This window comes from Fusarium tjaetaba (genome assembly GCF_013396195.1).
Source record: "Fusarium tjaetaba strain NRRL 66243 chromosome Unknown NRRL66243_c0000013, whole genome shotgun sequence".
In the NCBI taxonomy this organism is placed as follows: Eukaryota; Fungi; Ascomycota; class Sordariomycetes; order Hypocreales; family Nectriaceae; genus Fusarium; species Fusarium tjaetaba.
This window is the reverse complement of record NW_023501209.1, coordinates 88,298-110,307: the sequence shown is the minus strand read 5'-3', so window position 1 is coordinate 110,307 and position 22,010 is coordinate 88,298. Positions and strand designations below refer to the sequence as shown.

Sequence of the window (22,010 nt, the reverse complement as noted above, 5' to 3'; positions counted from 1 at the left end):
GGCTATACGTATCGATACCAACTCACAATAAGCCACTGTTACGCGAGTTTCAAGTAATTCAGAGTCACAAGACATTGTCTAATCTAACTCTGCATTTCAAGTCCTGGTGCTGTTGCATCGTTTCATGAAGCCAGCTGCTTGGGTAGCTGTGGCGTCACGTCCGAGCGAGGCATCCGTAATGAGGAGTCAGACACACATGATTACTTGTTTTTATACAAGCTTCATGTTACAGCATAAAGTGCGTTACAATGTTAATGTAACTATCATCTGAGGCTTGGTGTTGGGACTATCTTATCGATAACGTCTTATCTGGCCCAGCCAAATTTTTAGAAAACCTAGTCAAGACGAATGAACGGCCCCACCAAAAAGTTTCTCTGCTTGCGCAGATCGACGTTCTTCAGGTCAAGTCAATCAAAATGCCCAAGCCTAGAACAAGACGTGGCGCTGGCCGCGAGGAGAAGAAGCGAAAGAGAACCGAAGAATCTGAACAAAACCACGAGACTTACGAGAACGAGAACAAGCGACAGCGCACTTACGAAGATAACGACAACACCGATGGTTTCGACTACCAAGATGGCCAGGATCCTCAGCAGAATGGCCTTGGCGAGAAGGAGTTCTTTGGAATGCTTGCAGAAGAAGAGCAAGAATACTTCCGTCGCGCGGACGAACTGCTAGAGCTCAATCAGTTTCCATCAACCGAGGATCGCGACATCTTTCTTGAAAACGTCTGGAAGGAGGCTGAGGGCAAGGAGCTCAAATTAGCCAGTAGTCAGTCCTGTTCGCGATTGATGGAGCGTCTCATACAACTGTCGAATACAGCGCAAAAGAAGCGATTGTTCGAAGCTTTTGGCGGGCACTTCCTCTCGCTGGTACAGCACCGATTCGCGAGCCATTGTTGTGAGGCGCTCTTCTTGCGATCTGCTGGTGTGGTATCACAAGAGCTTTCTGGATATGTGCTTGATACCAAGGGCGCCGATGTCGACATGCAAAAGCCCGAGGCGTCCATGGAGAACCTTTTTCTGGCTACGCTCGACGAGCTCGAAGGCGCTCTCTCATACCTCATAACCGATCGATTCGCGTCACACACTCTGCGCGTACTATTATTAGTCTTGGCTGGCCGACCTTTGGAGGATGCATCGGTGCGAAGTCTCGTCAAGAGCAAGAAAAAGGAGAAAATCTCAGTCGCGGGAGGTTCAGCGACAGATGAGGCGAACCAAGGGTTGAGGGCAGTACCCGAATCGTTTTCAATGGCAGCAAAAAAGATCATTCAAGACTCAACGGCAGGAATGGATGCTACCGCCTTGCGAGTGCTTGCCAGACATCCCATCGGAAATCCTACACTTCAGCTTCTCCTTGAGCTCGACCTTACGCTCAACAAGACCGAGCAAAAGGCTGAGTCTGAACAGCCGACTCTACTATTCCAGCTGTTACCTGGCGCTCCAAAGTCTTTAAGCGATGGCTCATCAGAAGCATCCGAATTCATCAACGGCATGATCTATGACCAGATCGGTTCACGACTTATCGAGACCCTCATCACACATTGCCCTGGAAAAGTTTTCAAAGCTCTCAACCAGAACATCTTCCTCCCCAGAATAGAGGGTTACGTCCGAAATGATGTTTCGTGCTACGCTGCTATACGAGTGCTGAATCGCCTCAGCAAAGATGACCTGGTGCAGGCCGTTGAGAAGATTACACCAAACGTGCCTCAACTGGTCGCAAAGTCCAGGCTCAATGTTCTCAAGACACTATTTGAGAGATGCAATGCCCGTGGCGCCAACGACGAGATCAAGAAACTCAACAAGGGGCTTAAGGAGGGATGTGGAAAGACACCAGCTGACCTGGTCATTTTCCTGTGCGGTTTGAAAGACGAAGAGAAGAAGAAGAAAGATGTCCATCAACTTTCTAAAAACGAGTACGCGATCCAATCCCATGGTGCTCAACTCCTCACTACCCTTCTTTCCATTCCGGGGCCGACAAAGGGTGTGCAAGAGTCATTGCTTGCCCTCGAGCCACAGACTCTGGTCCGCCTTGCCACTACGTCCATGCCTACCGTTACTGTCCTTACCACCGCCCTTGCTACATCTTCTTCAAATCCTGCCTTCCACAAGTCTATCGCCAGTGCCATCCTGCCTCATACTCACGAACTCGCCATATCCCAGTTCGGCCATAACCTCGTTAATGCTATCGTTGAAGTTCCTAGCAAAGGCAAAGAGCGGAGTATTCCCTTCCATATGAAGGAGGCTTTTATGGCACGCTTGGGTGATCATGAGGCAGAGCTGCGCGACAGTTGGATGGGCAGAAGTGTCTGGCGCAACTGGAAGGGTGATATGTGGAAGACCCGCCGCGGAGACTGGAAGTTGTGGATGAGAGAGGTGGATGCCAACGTTCCATCAAGTCTGCCGCAGTGTGCACCAAAGGTTGCAGAAAGGGAGAAGCCACCTGCCAAGGCGGTTCCAGAAGTCGTAGAAGAGCACCATGACCAAGAGCCTGGTGCTGAAGAGCATATTACTGAGGACAACATGAAGATGGATGTAGATGATGTCGTGGAGGCAGAAGTTAATGGTGAGGAGGAGAAGAGTAAGGAAGAGAAGAAAGCTAAGACAAAGAAGAGTAAGAAGGAGAAGAAGGAAAGGAAGGAAAAGAAAGACAAGAAGAAGAAGAAGGACAAATCTGCTGAAGCCAAGGCCGATGAGGAGACTGAGGAGTAAAACAATTGTTAGTGGGATAGATAGTGGCTACGGACACCCAAACTTGAGCCAACATAATTGCATTGCAACCATTCAACCTGCCCATCGCTACGACTGTAGCATGGTGTCTTCTCTTTTTCTGTTCATATACTTGCCCTGACCCCTGAAATGTTGTGCCAGGAGGACAAGATCACCAATATCGGGTGAATGAATCCTGATTGGTAACCCAACACGTCGAAGCTAAAATGGAAAGCAGCTTGTGTGAACACATGAAGAGGATTGTAGACTGTAAAACTAAATAAGAGCTGCGCTTGCACGCTTGTAAGTCCGACTCTCTTCTCCCCTTTGGCTTATCGTTTCAAGTCCGTTCGAATGAAGGCATAGCACTTACTATTTGTCGCGATTATTATCAAGCAGACGAGACTGATGTCTTTTCCATCAAACCTCTCCGCGTGGGCACTGAACACATCTCCCTTACTCTGTTAAGACCATGCCTAGAGCCACCAAACTCCCGATAATTCGCTACACAAGAGCATTCCATATCGGAGCTACCGAGGCCGCTGCTGCGACTTGCCCCGAAGCACTCGGCTATATACGTAACAACCAAATATTATGGCCAAGGCGAATGCTTTCCTTGTCTTCAGGTATCTCAGGGCTGAAGTGTTATAGCTCTCAAGCTGTCCATCTCCTGCCGCAGTCATGAGCTTGAAGGCAGGCCCAAATGTAAGTTCAGTAATGCAAAGGAGAAAATCGAGAATTCATTGATTATTATTATATTTGCGGGGATCGATGACGGTTTGGAATTATTTTCAAGCTCTCTGCGCATCAGCTACAGCTAGGGAGCTGGCTACAGACCTGCGAGATACATTGTCAGGTTGTGTGGGCGCACTCCACGATTTCCCGTCAGCTACTCTCCAGCAATTCGGGCAGAGGCAAATCACCCAGCGGTTGTGTCACTGGGACGAGATGTTGTGTAGCTTCTGATGGATAGAGAATTTTGAAACGAGAGTTTAAATGAACAAGCTTTGAGGCAAAAGGAAAACCAGCAAAGAAGCTAGCACCAAGATTCGCCGAACTCCCACCTATGTCTTTCTGCCATTTCCCACAACTCCCAGACAAGATTCCGCTTGCATAGAGCTCCATAGTTCATTAGTTAGGCAGAAAAGGTTTCCGGATAATCCATATGACAGACAAATGGTATGGTCATGTGTCAAGATTTCCCAGGACGCAACTGGGATGGGCATCTTGGTTGCTGGAAACAATTGAACGGATATGTACACATGATTGATCACTTTACGGTTCACAAATAATGACGTCGGGGTTAAGTAACTCATACTGACCATGTGTGGACTAATTTCGACCAGAGGCAGACGTCAAGCTGATTTACTTGAAATCGGAGTTGCCTTCCGAAGGCGGTGGCTGGGAGGGGGAGGACGTGAAAGTTCATGGAGATATGGATTAGACCTACCGGGCACCAACTATGATTTTCCAATGGCTATCGAAGTTTCATATGTTCCCGTGCTGGCCGATAAGGTGGTGTAAGGGTCCATCCAGCTGAGTGAGATCAAGGACTCTGGCTTAGATCAATCCCTGCGGGATGATGATTATATTTGCCGACCAAATGAATGAACTTGAGACTCGAGATCTCGCTAATCTATCCGTGACGGACGGTGCTCAAATCTACAGCCCGCAAGGGTCTCAAATGTTAGCGCGTTACCTGTAGCAAGGTTACAGTGACTTACATTATCTATTACTTTTAACTAATAAATAAGTACCTATTACAATTCTATGTAGATCTCTTATATTTTACCCGCTCCCTGTTGATCCAATTATAACATATAGAAAATTCAAGCTGCCAATCACAGGAAATAATTCCTGATAAGTATACCGTTTTCGTTTGAGACCCTTGAGGGCTGTACAGTATTTCGACGTGCAATAACCATCACTATCTGCCGTAGCGTAGGAAATAAGATCTCGCATGTCGTATAAATGATTCAATGTGCGATCATTACCTACCCAACAATCACCCCTTCCAAGGATACCTGAATCCACACAAGCCCCTGCAACGTCCTCAGGTTGTGAGCATTGCCCAGGGGGCGAACAGTGATATCCTTGAGAATTGGTGTGATATTGATGTAATGCAGACATTACAAATCAACTCATCTCCTCAATGAACAGATCTTGCGAATTTCTTTTGTCACATTTGCTGCACAATTGTCAAACTCGCCACGATCCGGAACTTGCGCACGGGGAAACCTTGTGCCGGAGGCGCTCCGTGCGCCCCGGATTGCTGGAAACCTTTCTGGGATTTCGGTTTCGTTGCGAGGGCGTTAAACCTCAGGCTTCCTCGGGCTTCCCTCGGAGCTTGGGAAGCACTTGTTGGAGAATCTGAGAGTAACGAATTGGCATGCAGGGGCAAATCGCTGCTTACCACCACCACCACCAACACGAACGCCTAGATACACACGGTAGCACGTGCAGACGTGGTGGCATCTGCGCGTCGTCTCCATCTCTGCTTCTCTCTCTGCCGTACGCTACGTTGATCTCATATCGACGCTGGGAACTGGCAATTAGAGGGGAGGGGCACTGCTCGATCGTGCTGATATTAGCTCTTGTTCTGCCCTCCTAGAGTTTAAAATGCGTTAGCCAATCTAGCCGTCTCGTTGCGGGGGAGCCAGAAACGTCATATGGTGGTGGCTGCAGATTAAGTGGTTGTAAAGGTGCTGAGTGTATCCGTACTCCGTATCGTTAAGCATGAATGGGAATGTTAAGGATCGACACTGAGATGCTTTTAATTCCCATGGCTGACAAACAGTTGTGGCTTGTGCCGAGGAATTGTTGACAATGATTGGATAAGACGGGATTATCAGTGGCGGACAAACGTGGCACAAGCCAGTATCTCGGATAAAAAGGGACTAGCGCTCAAGGTTCCCGGGACGTGTATGCAGTCAGGCAGCCAGGAAACTCAAGAAATTGTTAGTGCACGCTCGTAGCTTTGGGTACCTCTTCGTTGTGGACCAAGGGGAATGAAGGCCGGAGACGATGGTCCGGCCCGAAAAGTCCGACAGCGCATTCCAACCAAGAAACAAGTTGGGGTAGTAATACCTCGTGAGGTTGCAACCAGAGAATGTACATTGACCTGAGAGCTCATGCTGTTTCAAGACAGGCATTGCTACCCACAGTTTCTGGGCTGATAGATATTTCACTATGAATTCTGTAGATTTCACATTCGATTCAAGGTTTCTCAACCTCCCCAATGCTGACCACCTACTTTAGATCTGGATAGTGGGCAAGAAATGTTCCGAGTTGAGGGCTTTGCTCGCTACTTAAGGTATGTAGAGTCTTTGTTCGACCCAGCCATTGCCAATCGAGTCAGCCCAAACAAGGCAGTTAAATAAGAATGGGATCTGATGATTGTAATTCCAGAACCTCATGGAGATCGAAATATCCTAGGTCGACAAAGCTGGAGGTTCAATAACATGAGGGGAACATGGGTCATGTTTGTGTGGTCGGTTGCGAAACACCCAACAAGGGCGTTTATTATGGTATGGTTGCGGTGGTTGAAAAAGCTCTCCACTTTCGGATAAAGAAGCGAACTTTGAGCTCTGCAAAGCCATCTCCCGTCTCCACTGGTGAGATCCTAGCTCATCAGTGACAGTGTACGGAGCAACTAGTTCGAAGATTTGGTTCAAAAGGGTGTGGATGTCGACAGAGTCAGAGAGTCTAGAGAGTTCATCGGAAAAGTCAAGCTCTCAGCTCAGCTCATCATGTCTCTAATGATGGTGAACCACTAAGGGTCTGCGTTGTTACTTGGAAGTAACAACGTTCGTTTGGCCGACACAAAAATTGGTCAAGAATGAGCCAATGTCAAGACATCGGCACCTAGACGATACAAATCGAATTCACGGCCATCCGAGACTTCTCGGGCGCTAATAAAGGAACCAAGATCTGAGCTCGAAACATCGTCATGGGTGATGAGTATCGCACATTCTCTCTTTTCTCCGCCTGACACTTCTGAATCTGACTCGCTGGGTATTAGGGATTAGTTATCATTTGCGTTGTGAGATGCGGTATCCACCGTTCTCGACTGTCAATCAGATCTTTGTTGGCTCCCCGACAGATCCGTCCTCTAATTTACTAGGTATGTATTTCTTTTTCCCTTCCTTTTCTTTTCTTTATCCATGTGCCTTGGCGGCCCTGCCCTGGTGCAGCAGCCGCTCGATTCCTTGTGGAGGGACCCGCCCGTCTGGATCACCAATTTGGCTTCGAAAGGACGAGCTCCGATTGTGTTGCGATGTTCACCCCTGTCGATGCTTCAGCCTCGAGACTCTTCCCATCGTAGCTGGCAAGCGCCCAGCGATGCTCTGATGTGATAAGAGCGTAGACGGATCGTAATTCTGGCTACCAAGTGCCAGGAACTGTACTTGCCTTGGCTAATCAGTCATTTACGCTCAGCGCCTAGTTAGCCGATGTTTAGGTACTGCTTCGAGTTGAATAGTTAGGTAGATACTTGTCACTTGATTAACTGGGCACCATGCGTCGTAGCTAAGCGTCGTATCGTAGTGACTGTGCTGTGCAGTGCTTTACTGTACAATGCTAATGCCAACATTTCTTTGGTCTTGCGGGCGAGACGGTGAAGTCTGTTTCCAGCCGATGGACAAGAGTCTGTCCTGTCGTTTCTGCAGCCCGTCAATAGCGTGACGCGTGGGCTAGGTAGGTCGATCGTTTCAAGACTAGGCGATCCGTTGTCAAGACATTTTCCTCATGAACCCATGTTTCGACCGTCTCAGAGATCGCGATCCCAAGGTAACAAGACTCAACTAACAAAACAAACATTCTTTTGTTTCAATTAAACTGATTACTTATGCTGATGAGACTTGAAACCTACGGAGCATGTCTTCCGTGCAATCGGCGCCATCAGATGCAAGATGGGATGTTGTCAGTTGGGCACCGCATTTGTCTCCCCGTTCCTTGTTTTCCATTCCCCTTCTTTCTCCTCGTGGTTCTCCATTCGTCTACCCTAGCTGATTCTGGTGTTCTTGTACACACCCGTGGCAGCTCCCTCTTCAAAGAAACCCTAGCATCCAAACCCATACTGGGCTATTTGCATGCCTTTTTCGATGTCAAGGTTGCCCAGGCATTGTGCTGCAGTCTCCTCCTATAGTGTCACGGCACGGTGCAGTAGAATGGGGGAAGACGTGCTATGCTTAGCCGTTGGCAAAGCCAGAGGAAGGATTCACTCAGGCAGTGGAGGTGCGTGAGGCCAGGCCTGTCCATTGAGTGAGACAACCAAATCCAAGCCAATAAGTTAATACAAGACCGCACAGTAAGTAACATGGGAGGAGGCTTAGCAGAATGGCACGACAAAATCGCAAGGTTCACAGTCCAAGGGTTCTCTTGGTGGGTTTCCGGGGTCCTTTCGGACAAGATACTTTGCCGATGCGATGAACAGAAGTCCATACGTACTAACATAGAGACTGCGATCGAGCAGACTGGTAAGCCTTTCCGGATTAAAGACCGCTGGGACAGGCGTACCTACATAGGTAGAGTGGCCTTTGTGACGCTGGGTGTCCCTAACAATACGAATTTGCAACATATCGCAGGGATTCGGCGTTCCTTAGCATGGAGGGTTACAGAGAGGCGTCGCTACGCATGTACTGTATGCATGTACTGCAATCCTCATGCACGGCGCAGAAGTAAAAGAAGAGCAGGGTTTCGGCGGTATGCAGGCAGCATATCGTCCATGTCTTTGGACAGATTGGGGCTATGCTGTTTTCTCAACTCGCACATCCTATTCGTGGATCTTATAGAGAGTGATCTAGGATTTCCTGGATGTCTCGAGGTTTCAGAAGAGAGCTGTCTCTTCTGAACTACCTACAGTACGGTATCTACCCTCCTTGTACTCGGCTGCAGTGGTAGATTCTCAACTCCGGCGGCCGTGGTTGGCGGTTCTCCCAACAAGAGCGGGGGGAACCAAATGGAGATGGCAACCTCACAGAGAGAGGTCCAGCCACTGAGTGATGAGGACCGGAGGAGTGCCGGGGGCACAAATCCATCCATAGATATGCGGATTGCGGAGCCTGATGGGGGATGCAAGAAAACACCAGACCTTGGTATAGGGTGCCAAAATACACTCCGCAAAATATATCTCACTATTATGCAAATTTACCTAAGTCTTTTTGTCATTTTAGGATCAAGGTCCTGAGTTTTCTTTCCTTCCCTAGGGATAATAAGGTCAAGCTACCTTACCGACCGTAGGAGGGCGGGGCTAGGTCGATACGGGACGGTACTTATCCCTCGTGCTTAGCGCTAACAGAGAGCCCTTGATCGAGATCGATCGTCATAACTACGCTCGATCATAGTCGTGGGATCGCCTTCGGATCGAGCTACAAGTCCTTCCCGCGTCTGCAACCCGCCTGTCCTTGTTGCGGTTGCTGTCCATGGGGTTACCTTAGCTTTCGGTTTTTTTTTGTTCCCCTGTTTGTGTATAATACAAGAGCGTCGCCCGGCCCCCTCTCGGGACTTTCTTGGTTTGACTTACTTCTTATTTCCATCAACCGAAAACTTCTCGCCTTCGCATCAGTTGTGGCTTCTCGTTAAGAAACTCGAACTCTAGAGCATTCAGCTCAAGTCCAATTACCAAACATAAAGCACCTATAAGCATATCTGTCAAGGCGCCGACCTATAAAATACATCTCCCCTTTAACGCACCTCGAGAATACTCCTGCTTTTCCCATTCACATACACCAATTGTGTTGCCTTGTTCGTTCGACGATATCGGTTTGAGAGTATCTTGATCTAGGTTTGTAATAGCATTCAACAATCAAAGCTGTCAGCCTACCAGCGTTCCATCATCCTCCAACCGTTGGATAATTGTCATACAATTGCCAAAAGTCAATTGCCTAGCGCCAATATGCCTAAAAGATCCCTTGATGCCGCGAACATGGGAGACTCATCCAAGCCTGCCCCAACCCGAAAGGTAAAAACACTTATACCTCAACCCTTTGCAATACATGTACAGGGACAGCATCGCTAACACGTCTATCCAGACTGAGCGTTCCCACGAAGAAAACCAAGAGCGAGCGTATATTGCTGCCTCAAGGAGATCGGATCGAAGTCTTGAAGCCCGTGTTCAGTCGGCCAAGATGGCCAGCGAAATCCACAAGAAACGAACTGGCAAGGCCTTCCGAATCACAGAGGAGATCGTTATGAAGGAGGAGATGTACGAGGAAGAGGATGATGAATTCCCTCGATCATACCGGATTCTCAGGCAGAGCATGCAAACCGACAACCCCGCTTTCAATGCTAGGGTGGACGCATATCTCATTAACCGTGTGGCCATGTCACAAATGATCTCGGCCACTGAGAGCGACTGGCGCAATAACGAAATCAATATGGAATTCGCGAGGATGTTTCCTCAAGCTGAGCAACAAGCCCAATCTCTTTCCCAAAGATACTCCACGCCAGGCTACTCAGGGTTTCACACACAAAACAACACCATCTCGTCCCCCATGGAGCAGCATTTTGAACCAAACTTCCAGCCTATCAACTATGGCCCACCGTTTAGCAATAGACAAGGCGGCAATCGAAGCCTTTCCATGTCAGGCCCTATTTCAGAGCCAAGGAGCGACACGGCCATGTCGCCCTCAGCTCTCACACCAGGTTTAGGGTCTCATCCGGAGACGCCGCAACCTCATTGCACAGCATCTTTTGCAAACGTACAGCCGCCTCACATGATGGAATATGATCCAGACAGCTCGGCTTTCACTTCAGCCCTACCAACTGAGGCCAGGCTGTTGATGGGTGAGGGCATGAACGAGACCTTCAGCTCTAACCTTTATTCTGAACCTCACAACTGGGGGGCTTCCCAATCTTATCCTTACGGCGGCGAGTCCAAGTATGTTAAAGAGGAAGACGTCGGTCTCGGCATCCCTGCCGATAGTTACCCTGAGCTATCATGGGATCGCTTCGATAGCGGCACACCCACCAAAACCTTCGGCGACCAAGAGCCTGCATGGGATTCTTTTCTCAACGAGAATTGGGGCAATGAGCAGCAGCAGCAATAAATCAAGTTGCCGATTGGAACCCCCCCCCCCTCCTCCTACTTCTTCATTTTAGTTGTGATTTTCATGATACTCTTATCAGCGATACAGTGACAGTGCTTGCCAGGCCCAAAAGCGGCACTGTACACCTGACTCATTTTTTGAACACTATTATCCGATATGCATGGCGCTCGAGGGATGGATTGGAGATTGAATAGGTAGGCTTGTGTGTGGCATGAAAACGGTCGAGGTGGCTCACCTGCATTTGTTAGAATTGCTAAAGGCTTGCGCCTGGAGTTTTGCACACTGGTCTGGAATTATTTATTATCAATATGGAATCTTTTGTTGTATATATATCAACATAATTACAGATGAGGTTTTGTTTAAGCAGACTTGTCCAGCGTTTCATGGTTGAATTATCGTTATATGTCATGATAGGTAGTTTGTACGTGTATAGTGATGTCTGTTACTGGGGTGGTTACATGTGATAAAGTGTGTTGTTGATTTCGAATGACCTCCATCCGGTCTTGGTGGGCAAAGAACAAATGATAGCTTTGGTTGGGGATCAGGAGTGAAGAGACGAATGGTGCTCTCACCAGCATCCAATCCATCGAGAGTATGTGGTATTAAACTACCTTGGTGCCTCTAGTCATGAAAGTCACAACTACGGCAACCGATTCTAGCATCCACGTACCTTGTGAGTGATATGTTCACGAGGAGTAGTCCAGTTGAATAGGGAATGGCACCACTGGTACAGCTGAACAAGACCCCGTGCCAATACTGTTTGACAAGAATTAAAGTCCTTGAAATGCGACTTTGGGTTTAGTAGAATTTGGTTTGTTGCCTTTTACCGAAATATCAAAGGGGAAATGGACGAATGGACAGTATTGGAATTCGGGGGACAATGCCATGTGCGCTGATGATTGGCTTGACCAAGTTGTGTATGTACGAGCACCGATAGGAATCGCATCAGTTGAAGTGGTTGAGTAGCATTGGATCCATGCGTCGATCATTATGCAGATGTTCATTGTGAAGTTGCACAAATCTTGTCAAGGTCGATCCAGTGCTGCCAAACTCATAGAGCCATTGTCCATATCATCTCCGCATTGCCTATGGGACGACATCAAAGATTGAATACTGAGGACCTTAGCTTACGGCACCCGAGCAAAGTTCATCTCAACGTTTATCAAAACCTCTCACCCCACCAATCCAGAGCCGCCGATGGGCATCGATCTCAGGCCGTTCGAGCCAAGAAGCGTCGGGTGAAATAGTGTAGGGTACGGCCTATGAGCATGGACAACCTGAAGCAGAAGTCTGACCAGGTACCTGAAGGTCCCCTCAAAGTTTAGGGGGTTAGGATCACAACTCCATTTCGTTTGGCCTGGGCCAGAACCCACCCCGCCAAAAACGTCACCAACACCGCCCGCTTCCTTTCTTGACTTTTGCGATTCAGTCTGCAACCACAAGGCTTCTACTTTTTCTTCGCTCCCACCTCCTATCTTTTTTTTTCTTTTGTCCCCGGCATCGTCTCTTTTCTGCTACCACTTACTATACTAGCAGAAGTCTGTTGCATACCTATCGCATCAACTCCTGCTGCGTGTCGTTACTCTTCACCAAAAGCCATATCGACAGTATAACCCACAACTACCAAGCATCGTCTTCCTTCATCGACTCCAGGCTTATCAACGACCATGTCGTCATCGACTCCCCCGCCCACGGTCGACGCGCCTGACGAGACGCAGAGCGATACTTCCAAGTTGCGAACGTTTCTGGGGATTTTGAAGAAGTAAGAGACTCACAATTCCTCCGTCGGCCATGCCTTTGCCGTGAGAGCTTCCACCGCTCTGTTGGGGTCCAAGCCAGCGAAGTCGGACGACAGGTCCGCTTCGTGTAGAGCGGAGTAAGCAGTGGGAGCAAACCTGGCAACGCGAAAAGACTTGCCATTCAAGACACCGGATGATGCCATTGTTTGTTTTCAAATGCTGACCGCTTGTTGCGACGATAGGTTCATCGGCGTTTCAGATCTTGCAGCAGTTAGATTCTCGCTGCCGTCGCAGTTACTTGAACCTACCCCGAACTTGGAATACTGGACCTATATCGATGCCCCCAATGCCTTCGTTGCTATGGGCACTTCCGATGACCCTCTCGATCGAATGCTCGAGGTCGTACGCTTTTGGCTGACCAAGGATCTGAAGTATGCCAAAGGAAAGCCCTGCAAACCTTACAATTCATGTCTTGGCGAGTTCTTTAGGGTACGTCATCTTTTTCTGCTTCCACCGATACGAAACCATACGACGATGGGATTCCAGAAACACTGACTGCTTTGTAGTGTAACTGGGAAACTGAAGATAATGCCCCAAAGATCGACACTTCAAGCCTCCAACAGACTAATGGCACCTCCAAGGGTGGCCTTTCAGCGCTGAAAGTGGCAGCAAAGGGGGATAATAACGCTTCAAACGTCTCACTCTCTGTGCCCCAGCATGGCGCTGCAAAGGACGACAAGCTTATTCGCGTCTCCTATCTTACTGAACAGACCTCACACCACCCCCCTGTGAGCGCCTTCAACGTCACCTGCCCCGAGAAGGGTATCACAGCCCGTGGCTTTGACCAGATCACTGCCAAGTTCACAGGCACCTCCGTCAAGGTCCTCCCTGGGGAGCACAACATGGGCATATTCATAACCCTCGAAAAGCGTGGTGGAGAGACTTACCAGCTTACCCATCCGGCGGCCCATCTGGGCGGTCTTCTCCGCGGAGCTTTGAGCGTATCGGTCAGCGAATTCGCTTACATCACATGCCCCAAGACCAAGATCAAGGTCATTCTGCACTATGTTGAGGAAGGCTGGCTGGGACGCACCACAAACAAGATTGACGGCGTTGTCTTCAAGTACGATCCCGAGAACGATGACAAATCTCGAGTTCAGGACGTGCCTGATGAGCATGTCCTTGCTCGGTTGAGTGGTCCGTGGAAGGAGAAGGTCGTTTTTACTCTCGGTCCCAGACCAGTTGTAAGTGGGGAACTCACTGTGTTCAAGTACATAAATCTAACCGACGGCAGAAATCCGTACCTGTGGAAGAGCAATACACCATTATCGATATCGCACCCCTCAGTGTTGCGCCCAAGATCATCCCCCCCAAGGAGAAGCAGCTTCCCAACGAATCCTTGACTCTTTGGGGTGGTGTCACAGATGCTATCCACGCCAAACAATATGGCAAGGCTACCCAGGTGAAGGTCGAGCTCGAAGAGGCTCAGCGCGAGAAGGCCCGGCAACGTGAGGCCAACAAGGAAACGTGGCAGCCCGTCTTTTTCAAGCATGTCACCGGTAATGATGGCAAGCCCGATCTGACCGATAAGGGCCGCGAGGTCCTTGAACGGGCGCAAAAGGGTGACTGGTCGCTCGAGGGCATCATGTAGACGTTTGCCTTTGTTTCGATACTTGGGTTGTGTCCTGCATTGGATGCGATTTTCTTCCGCAAACACGAACAACAGAGGGAATATTGGGAGCTTAGTCGTTGGGATTGCTATACGAAGTAGTTTTTTTTTTTTTTTTTTGGACTTTTCTGTGTCAGAAAGACACTTCTGGAATAGAGTTTCATTGCGCCGGAGAGTAGCACGGGGGTGATGTATGCATCAGAAGTCGATGAACCCCGAAGATGCATAGCGGGCTTGCGCACTCGTTACTTGGAGTTGTGGGAGTTTTTGAGGTCTAGGATTGTTGCTAACTAGATAGCAAGATTATCTGGACGATATATTGCTTACTAACGACCTCGCTCAAGACCCGTGATTGTTCAATGCAGTCAACACTAATCAACATTACGCATCACAATCTCAAAGGGATATAGTAAACTGGCATCGTATCGTTACACATATCTTAGCGTGCATTTGATCTCGTGGATCTTATCCTATAGTACAAGAGTGGCAATTCTTACTTTTAATACATCGTATCTGAAACCGAAGACTCCTCTGCTCTTCCATCCCCTGAAAAAACTTTTCGTTGCATTGGTTGACTCATCAGTCATCCTAAGCATCAATGAAAGCCTTGACGTTGTTCAACCACCGGGTGTACTCTCGTTGCTCCTTGACGTCCACGTAGTCGGGAACAAAGACAGCGAGGGCCTGAGTGATTCCACGCTCCTCGAGGAAGCGCTCCATGAGGACCTGGAGGTCGTCGTCGAGGCTGCCGAATGGAGGTCCGGGGTAGACATCAGCACGCTTCTGGGCGGCGTCGGGGCTCTCGACCTTGGCGACCGAGGCGTCGGTGTAATAGAAGAGGTTCTCGACAACAATGTGTCCTTCCTGGGCGCTGGCATCGATGTTCAGGGCTCCAGAGGCCTTGCCAGGCTTCTCGACAACAATTGACAGGTTGATAGGGGGGTTGCTCTCCTCCTCAGCATCCTCCTCGAGCTCCTCATCGATTTCCTCGTTGGCGCGAGCGTTACGCTGGCTGCCCTGGGTGCCCTCATCCTCGAAACCCTCATCCTCGAGTGCGCTCTCCTCGCCGTAAGGGTCGTAATTGGTGATGTCGGCAATGGAGAAGCTGACGGTGATCCTGCAATGGCGTTGTTAGCTTGCTGTTGAAACCAATGGGATGTACGAATACTGACTTCTCGTCGCCAAAGTCGCGAACCAGCTTGACAATCTCCTGGCCGGGGGTGTCAATGAGTTCAAAGGCGCTGTTATTCAAGAAATCCTTGATGCTGGCAGGGTCCTGCTCGCTGGCCTTGATGTCCTCCTCGATCTTGATCTCACTCTCAAGCTTGGCGCTAAGCTCACCATCGTTCTCAGTGGCCTTGCGGAAGCTTGTGGTAGAGAATCCAGCCCGGGCGGGTCGTAGGGCAGAAGCAGCCTTGGTGAAGGCGCTGGGACGGGCGGTCTGTCGCAGAGCAGCGCCTGAGAATCGGGAGACAGCGCGGGGCGCAGATCGGACGAGGTTGCGGGCAGAGAACATTGTGATTAAATTATTGAAGAACCGGTGTAAAATTGTATAGAATGTATAGGGAGGAAGAGAAAGTCGCTGTTGAGGGAATTGGAGGAAATATGTGTTGTATACAGATGATGATAGAAGTTTCTAAGACAGTTCAAAAGCTCATCCTGAAATTTTGGGGGACGACAACTTTCCGGCGGGTTTGCTAATCATTTACTGGACTAAGACTGGACGATCTCTTCCATCAGAGCGGGGCATCACCATCACGTGGAGTAGAAACACTTCAAGGGTGCTAAGGAAGCAATTTTTACTGGTGACAGTTTTAATGGCGGTCGAAAGGACATCGGTGGTTGTCACATATGTAAATTTTTTATTCTGGACACGAATCTTGAATTGTAGAATAGGCAGTTCAGAGCATATCATGAGTAAGAAATGCTAGATGGTTCTAGTAACCCTTTCCTGACTAAGAGGGTTTATACATGACATAATTTGAGTCGCCGTTGATGTTCAATAGTCATAGAGCTGTAGGTAATCGAAGAATTGGGAGCGTAAGAAGACTTGTAGCTTCCTTCTCTCGCTCTAGTTTCAGTCTGAACGTATGAATCAAATCATCCCTCCAACACCATATCTACCCATCGCTCAGGACTATTGATGGGATGTCCAGGCAACCTGTTTGTATCTAGCTTCTAGAATCTTCCCGCATTGCTTGCGGTAGGAAGGTGGTGGCGATAGATCAGTTGCCCATCTGAACCTTAGAATCGGGTTGTGTTGTATTCCTTGGTGTTCAAGCTGAGCACTTGATGGGGGTTATGGTCTCGCTCGTTTGACCCGGTGCCTTTCCAATAGTCCTTGTACAACTACTGCTTGGTCGAGCTCGCCTGTATACAAGACCACAGTCATCTCAGTTCCGGTTCTGCTATGCAATCGGTGCATGCTGATATGCACTAGATACTCAGTTGGTGCCGCCTGATGGGAAGCTGGTCGGTCTGACTTGGCCTTCACTGTTGACCTTGACCCATTTCAGTTGGGTAAGATATGACCAGGAGCCTTCCCAAAGGTGAAGTGCGTTCACATTTACATTGTCCAAGAGATCAGGGATTACTGTCGCAATGTTAGTTCCCGCATGTTCCTTGTAGGTTTACAAAACGTACCAAACCCACTCTTGTACTCTTCCTCGAGTATGTTGATTTTTGCCTTGAGGATATCTTCTTTCACACTAGCAGGCCGACCAGGGCGACGGGCCTTCTTGGCTTCATTATACTCCTCATCGTATTGATGAACGAAACTAGGAATTCCTTAGTAATCTTTGTAAACCAAGGCTATTTCTCTAGACTTGCCTGTGAATCATGCGCTGAACCTCATCAATTTCAGGGGCACCTTTGTTATCTCTGTCCTTAAGGCGTAGAGCTTGTTGAAAGAAAGCAACGCGGTCAACTGAAACGCGGTTAGATAGGTAAGTAAGTCAAGATATTATAAGAGTTGGCCGAGTCGTGTGTTCATAGTGTACCTAGAGGTTGTTCCTTTTTACTCCTGGCAGCTGCGAGTTTCTCAATGCGTTGATCTCTTACACCAGCCTTGTGAAGGCGCATTGAGTCTCTGGACTTTTCATGTAGAGCATTGACGACGCCATTTCTCTTTTTGGAAATCTGCTTGCGGGTCTTGTGAAGAGTGGTGGGCATGGCGAATCTTTATCTTTTGGGTACTGTATGTGTATTGTCGGCTTGTACAAACTATGTATGTGGTCGTGGCTATAACCTGCAAGGATTTTTTTCTTTCTGAGTACTAGGTATAGTAGCTGACCTACCAGGAACCTTTAGTGCTCCACTGTTATCATAATGGGCCAGTAAGATTTCTTAGATGGATATACATAATCGACAAGTGGTTTACTGAACAGAAAAAACACTTCAGTAAGTGTATGATTTGGTAAAAAAAAATTAAATTTTTTTTTTTTGTTCTAACCTTCACATCCTGGCTGAGATCCTGGTCCCACGTATACTCGTTGTTTTCAATGTTTGGTTGGTTGAATAATTATATATGTACTTGTCGCAACTCCATGATAGGTTGGTAGGTAATGGTGAGTTGAGAAGATAGGGAGCCAGTAAAGTGATTTAACTGTTAAAATTTTCCTTGACATTGGATGATGTAATACTTGAGACCTTTCAGTTTACCATGTTTCATATGTCTCACTCGTCGATAAATAGGTACCTATAGTACTTAGGTAGGTAGCTAGTCGAGAATATCAGGCTGGATGGACCTGACAACTGGACATCCTCAGTGGGGCGGCTTTCAACGACCTCATGGAAGTTGCTGGGGAAATACCGAGCAGCGGGAACTAGGCTTATCCCAGGGGTTCAGTGATCTCCATAAGGAATGGAAACATCGCGCCTATCGACGCGCCTATGGAGCCCATTAAGACGGAAGCTTCAGGGGTCGCGTCCCATCCAAGGCAGCCCACTTTCACTAAGTGCTTTTTTAGTCCAAGGCTGTTGACCTCCAACCTTATTAGGTATCTCAGGTACCTAGCAAACGATCACCACAAGCAAAATATCTCCACCTCTAGAGACGTCTCTTTCGACAACCTTTGACTTGGAGCCGCACCTTCAGCCTCTCGACAACATTGTGCCTCGTACTTGTTAACGGACTTGGCTGTGCTATATCTCCAATTTGTTGCTTGTTAGACAGACCTGTTTCTTTAACCATCGCCGCCCTCGATATCGCTGCACGATCTACCATCGCGTCCTTATCAGCTTTTCGACGCGTCTATCCTCGGCACAGCAAAGCTCATTACGGCCCATCTCAATGCCTAATTGTTGACGCATGCAAAGACGAACCATTTTGGCTTGAAGCTGCCCAAGTCCCTTCTGGGGCTGCGACTACAAAGCCCAACGATCAATAATCGCCACTAGCACTGAAGCCCTCTCCAGTCTTCAACATGGGTGTATCAGGTATATCTCTCTCCGATCATCCATTACTGTTTATATAAACTGATCGTTCTCAAGGGCTTCTGCCCCTTCTCAAATCTATTCAGAAGCCGACTCAGCTCAAAAAGTACGATGGTCAGACTCTCGGAGTTGACGCGTATGGTTGGCTCCATCGTGCCGCCTATTGCTGTGCATTAGAGCTTGGTCAGGGAAAGCCGACTCAAAAGTAAGTTGGAGGAGTCAACCCTATGACAGTGGTGCACGCTAATGCCATTTCTAGATACCTACATGCTGCCATGAATCGAGTACGCATGCTTCGGCATTTTGGTGTGACACCCTACATGGTATTCGATGGCGATTTTCTCCCAAGCAAAGCTGCTACAGAAGAATCCCGGGAAACCAATAGAAATGAGAAGAAGAAGGCTGCAATGGAACTGTTGCGCGCCGGAAAACCTGCCCAGGCCACACAGGAGTTCCAGAAATGCATTGATATCACCCCGGAGATGGCATCTGCTCTCATTCAACTGCTCAAAAAGCTTGATATCCCTTACGTTGTCGCCCCATACGAAGCCGATGCACAGCTTGTCTATCTCGAGCGACAGGGTCTCATTAATGGTATCATCTCGGACGACTCTGATCTCCTCGTTTTCGGCGCCAAGAAGCTTCTCACCAAGCTGGACCAATATGGCAACTGTATAGAGATCAACCGCAAGGATTTTTGCGCCTGTAGAGAGGTTTCATTGACCGGTTGGTCTGATACCGAATTTCGGCGAATGGCCATCTTCAGTGGTTGCGACTATTTGCGCGGACTCCCAGGCATTGGGCTGAAGACAGCATATCGTATGCTTCGCAAGACAAAGGCACCAGAACGGATAGTCCGGATGGTTCAGATGCAAGGGAAAAGGGTGTCCGAAAACTACTTGACGCAGTTCTACCAAGCCGAACTGACATTCCTGCATCAGTGGGTTTTTTGTCCGACCAAACGGGAACTGGTTCACCTTACAGACCTGGACGGAGAACGTACGGCAGAGGAGATGCCCTTCATCGGAGCCTTCGTAGAGCCTGCGATAGCACGATCAATCGCCAGAGGTGACATGAACCCAATCACCAAGACTTTAATCGTCACCTCGACAACACCGTCCAAGAGAAGGCATTCACAGCTGGCCCATGGCGCCATTGACCAGCCTCCGCCCGCGATGAAGCCTATCAGCTCCTATTTCAAGGGATCCAGTCGGATACCTATGGGCGAGATGGATCCCAATTGCTTTGAAGTTGACCCTCAGAGGGTTTCTCAGATTACTGGAGGAGGGTTGGTACCACGCGTGTTTCCGCTCCCCAGGCCGTATCTTGAAGAAACGACTCATGCTGCTCCGAGTCACTCTCGGGGTTTGGATGTGACCCGCACCCGTACATCCCCAAGGCTTCATCGCCGCCGTACGGAACCCATCGCCAACATGCTCAACAATTTTGTGGACAATCCTCCCAATGCTACGAGGCGTACGTCTTCTGAAGGCACCGAACCTTGCCGCACTATTGCTAGCGCATCGACTGACCCTGCAAACCGACCACCCAAGAAGGCGCGTTTGTGTGAGGAAAGCGAAGCTGGACCTGAGGAAGATTTGCCACAAAAGAGCAGATTTTTCCCTGCGCCGAAACTACGGAGGAGTCCAAGGCGGGCGAAGAGCGACGCTTATCTGTTGTCGGATGATTCGCTCGATGAAGCGCTTCTGGCATTGCCTGATTTTGAGGGTTGGAAGCCTGCCGATAAAACCAAGAAGAGTGTGTCGGTGTTTGAAGAGAAGCAGAGCCAAGAGACTTCAACAACGACAGACAGTGAGAGCCATATCTCGTTTGTCAAGGATGACGAAAGCTCCATGTCATCCTTTGACACTTCTATGCCTCCTCCTTCATCTGCGGCGTCTGCATCGCGGGTTTCACATACTCCCTCGAGGCCAGATATCCGCCAGTTCTCTTATACCAACCCAAACGAGACTCCTGCTTCGACTGCATCACGCCGCTCTTCCGTCTTCAGTCCAGGCTCTACCCCCTCAACTGCACCTTCAACGGCAGCTTCTCGCATGACCCCTCTACAGCGTCTTGGTGCTCGTGCGATGAACGGCCCAATGTCCCCTAAGCTACCCAAACCGCGTACCAATAACACCGACAAGCAGTTCCTCTCTGGTGTACCTGTCAACCCTGCATTTATACCTTTGCCAAAAGTCAATCTGGATGAAGTCGCGGACCTTAATAAATGTGGAAGCGAAGATCAAATCATCCCCGCTAGTGACGAGGAAGACGAAGATGAGGTCGACCTTCCTCCCAAGAAACTCAACCTATCCCGTTTTGCCTTTGCATAGAACTTCCATTCTTGCTTGGAAACCTCTCATCTTATAGCCAACAAGCTTTCCAAAGTGAGGCTGGTCGTAATGAACATAGCATTTGTCGAGCGTTCTTCTTTTTGCTTTTTCGTTGTAAATGCAGTATTGTTTACTAAACTGGATGGGGGAAACAGAATATGGACGGAGCTGGAGTCTTACGGAACTAGTTAGTGCGTGTATGTCTTGTCTCTCTATGCATTAAACGACAGAAGACAACATGAGTAAGTCAAATATTAGATAGGCGTTTTGGCAATATAATTTTGTCACTGAGATCATAAAATAATGCAATCGGACCTTGACATCCCACTTACATCCCGTCCGTACGATCTGTTCTAACACTTCGAGCTTCCGAATTGGTTGTGTTGTCACAAAAATTGTCTCTGTGTGATTTTTAGAAGTGCTACACTTTCAGTCATTCTTGAATATCTAAAAATAAAAATAAACAGCATATGTGATTGTTCTCATTTACGTGCCCGCTTGTTGAAATATCATGATCCTTACCACCAAGAACTGAAAACACCATGCCATGACAAGTCTATAACCCAAGATCTTCCAGGCTCCACCAGCATAACCCTTCCTTCACGCCAACGCCTCTGGCAACGGGCTAACGCCATGATCCCATCCCTCGTCGGTTTTCACGGGGTAACAGGTCACGATGACTGACGACGAGAGAACTATGGAAGAACAGCAAGAACAAATGATACAGGAATAGATTGAGGCCAGGTTCTAGTCAGCCATTGGATAAAAGAGCAGCCAGCGAGTTTGGGCAGATTTTCTTCCCCTGTGTAACCTTGCTGTGCTACCCTCGTCAGATCCGATGTTTGTGCAAAATTCAGGGCTGAGTAATACAGCCAATCAGTGGAGGCATAGCCCTGATACACGGCAGCTGTTGAGATATAGGCCAATGGCTTCTCTGACTTCTTCGTGCTGAAAAAGTCATTTTGTTGAATAGTCATTTTAGCGTCGTGTCGTAATTGAGCCTCAGCGACGGTTGACGGGCGCAGAAGTGGTCGCGGACAATAGGTCCGAGTTGAAAATCCATTTACCTAAAGGCGTGA

General features: G+C 48.6%; 6 protein-coding genes across 6 annotated transcripts; 4 read left to right on the top strand and 2 right to left on the bottom strand.

Annotated features, from left to right (window-relative positions):
- Positions 1-416: 416 nt before the first annotated feature.
- Positions 417-2,708, top strand: FTJAE_451 (nucleolar 9; the record flags this gene model as incomplete). The annotated part of the gene is made up of 1 exon (XM_037350922.1): positions 417-2,708. The coding sequence occupies one exon, from the start codon at positions 417-419 to the stop codon at positions 2,706-2,708; it is 2,292 nt and encodes a 763-aa protein (XP_037212394.1).
- A 6,922-nt stretch (positions 2,709-9,630) lies between these two features.
- Positions 9,631-10,753, top strand: FTJAE_450 (uncharacterized protein; the record flags this gene model as incomplete). Its single annotated transcript, XM_037350911.1, has 2 exons — positions 9,631-9,666; positions 9,737-10,753. The coding sequence occupies 2 exons, from the start codon at positions 9,631-9,633 to the stop codon at positions 10,751-10,753; spliced, it is 1,053 nt and encodes a 350-aa protein (XP_037212393.1).
- A 1,667-nt stretch (positions 10,754-12,420) lies between these two features.
- FTJAE_449 (oxysterol-binding OSBP) lies at positions 12,421-14,143 on the top strand (the record flags this gene model as incomplete). Its single annotated transcript, XM_037350899.1, has 4 exons — positions 12,421-12,515; positions 12,735-12,981; positions 13,059-13,736; positions 13,787-14,143. 4 exons carry the CDS (start codon positions 12,421-12,423, stop codon positions 14,141-14,143), a joined length of 1,377 nt encoding a protein of 458 aa, XP_037212392.1.
- Positions 14,144-14,749: 606 nt separating this feature from the next.
- On the bottom strand, positions 14,750-15,677 carry FTJAE_448 (uncharacterized protein; the record flags this gene model as incomplete). Its single annotated transcript, XM_037350888.1, has 2 exons — positions 14,750-15,278; positions 15,334-15,677. The coding sequence occupies 2 exons, from the start codon at positions 15,675-15,677 to the stop codon at positions 14,750-14,752; spliced, it is 873 nt and encodes a 290-aa protein (XP_037212391.1).
- A 928-nt stretch (positions 15,678-16,605) lies between these two features.
- FTJAE_447 (TMA16-like protein) lies at positions 16,606-17,332 on the bottom strand (the record flags this gene model as incomplete). The annotated part of the gene is made up of 4 exons (XM_037350877.1): positions 16,606-16,754; positions 16,805-16,948; positions 17,031-17,087; positions 17,161-17,332. 4 exons carry the CDS (start codon positions 17,330-17,332, stop codon positions 16,606-16,608), a joined length of 522 nt encoding a protein of 173 aa, XP_037212390.1.
- Positions 17,333-18,585: 1,253 nt separating this feature from the next.
- Positions 18,586-20,931, top strand: FTJAE_446 (exonuclease 1; the record flags this gene model as incomplete). The annotated part of the gene is made up of 3 exons (XM_037350866.1): positions 18,586-18,598; positions 18,653-18,800; positions 18,855-20,931. 3 exons carry the CDS (start codon positions 18,586-18,588, stop codon positions 20,929-20,931), a joined length of 2,238 nt encoding a protein of 745 aa, XP_037212389.1.
- Between the last annotated feature and the right edge of the window lie 1,079 nt (positions 20,932-22,010).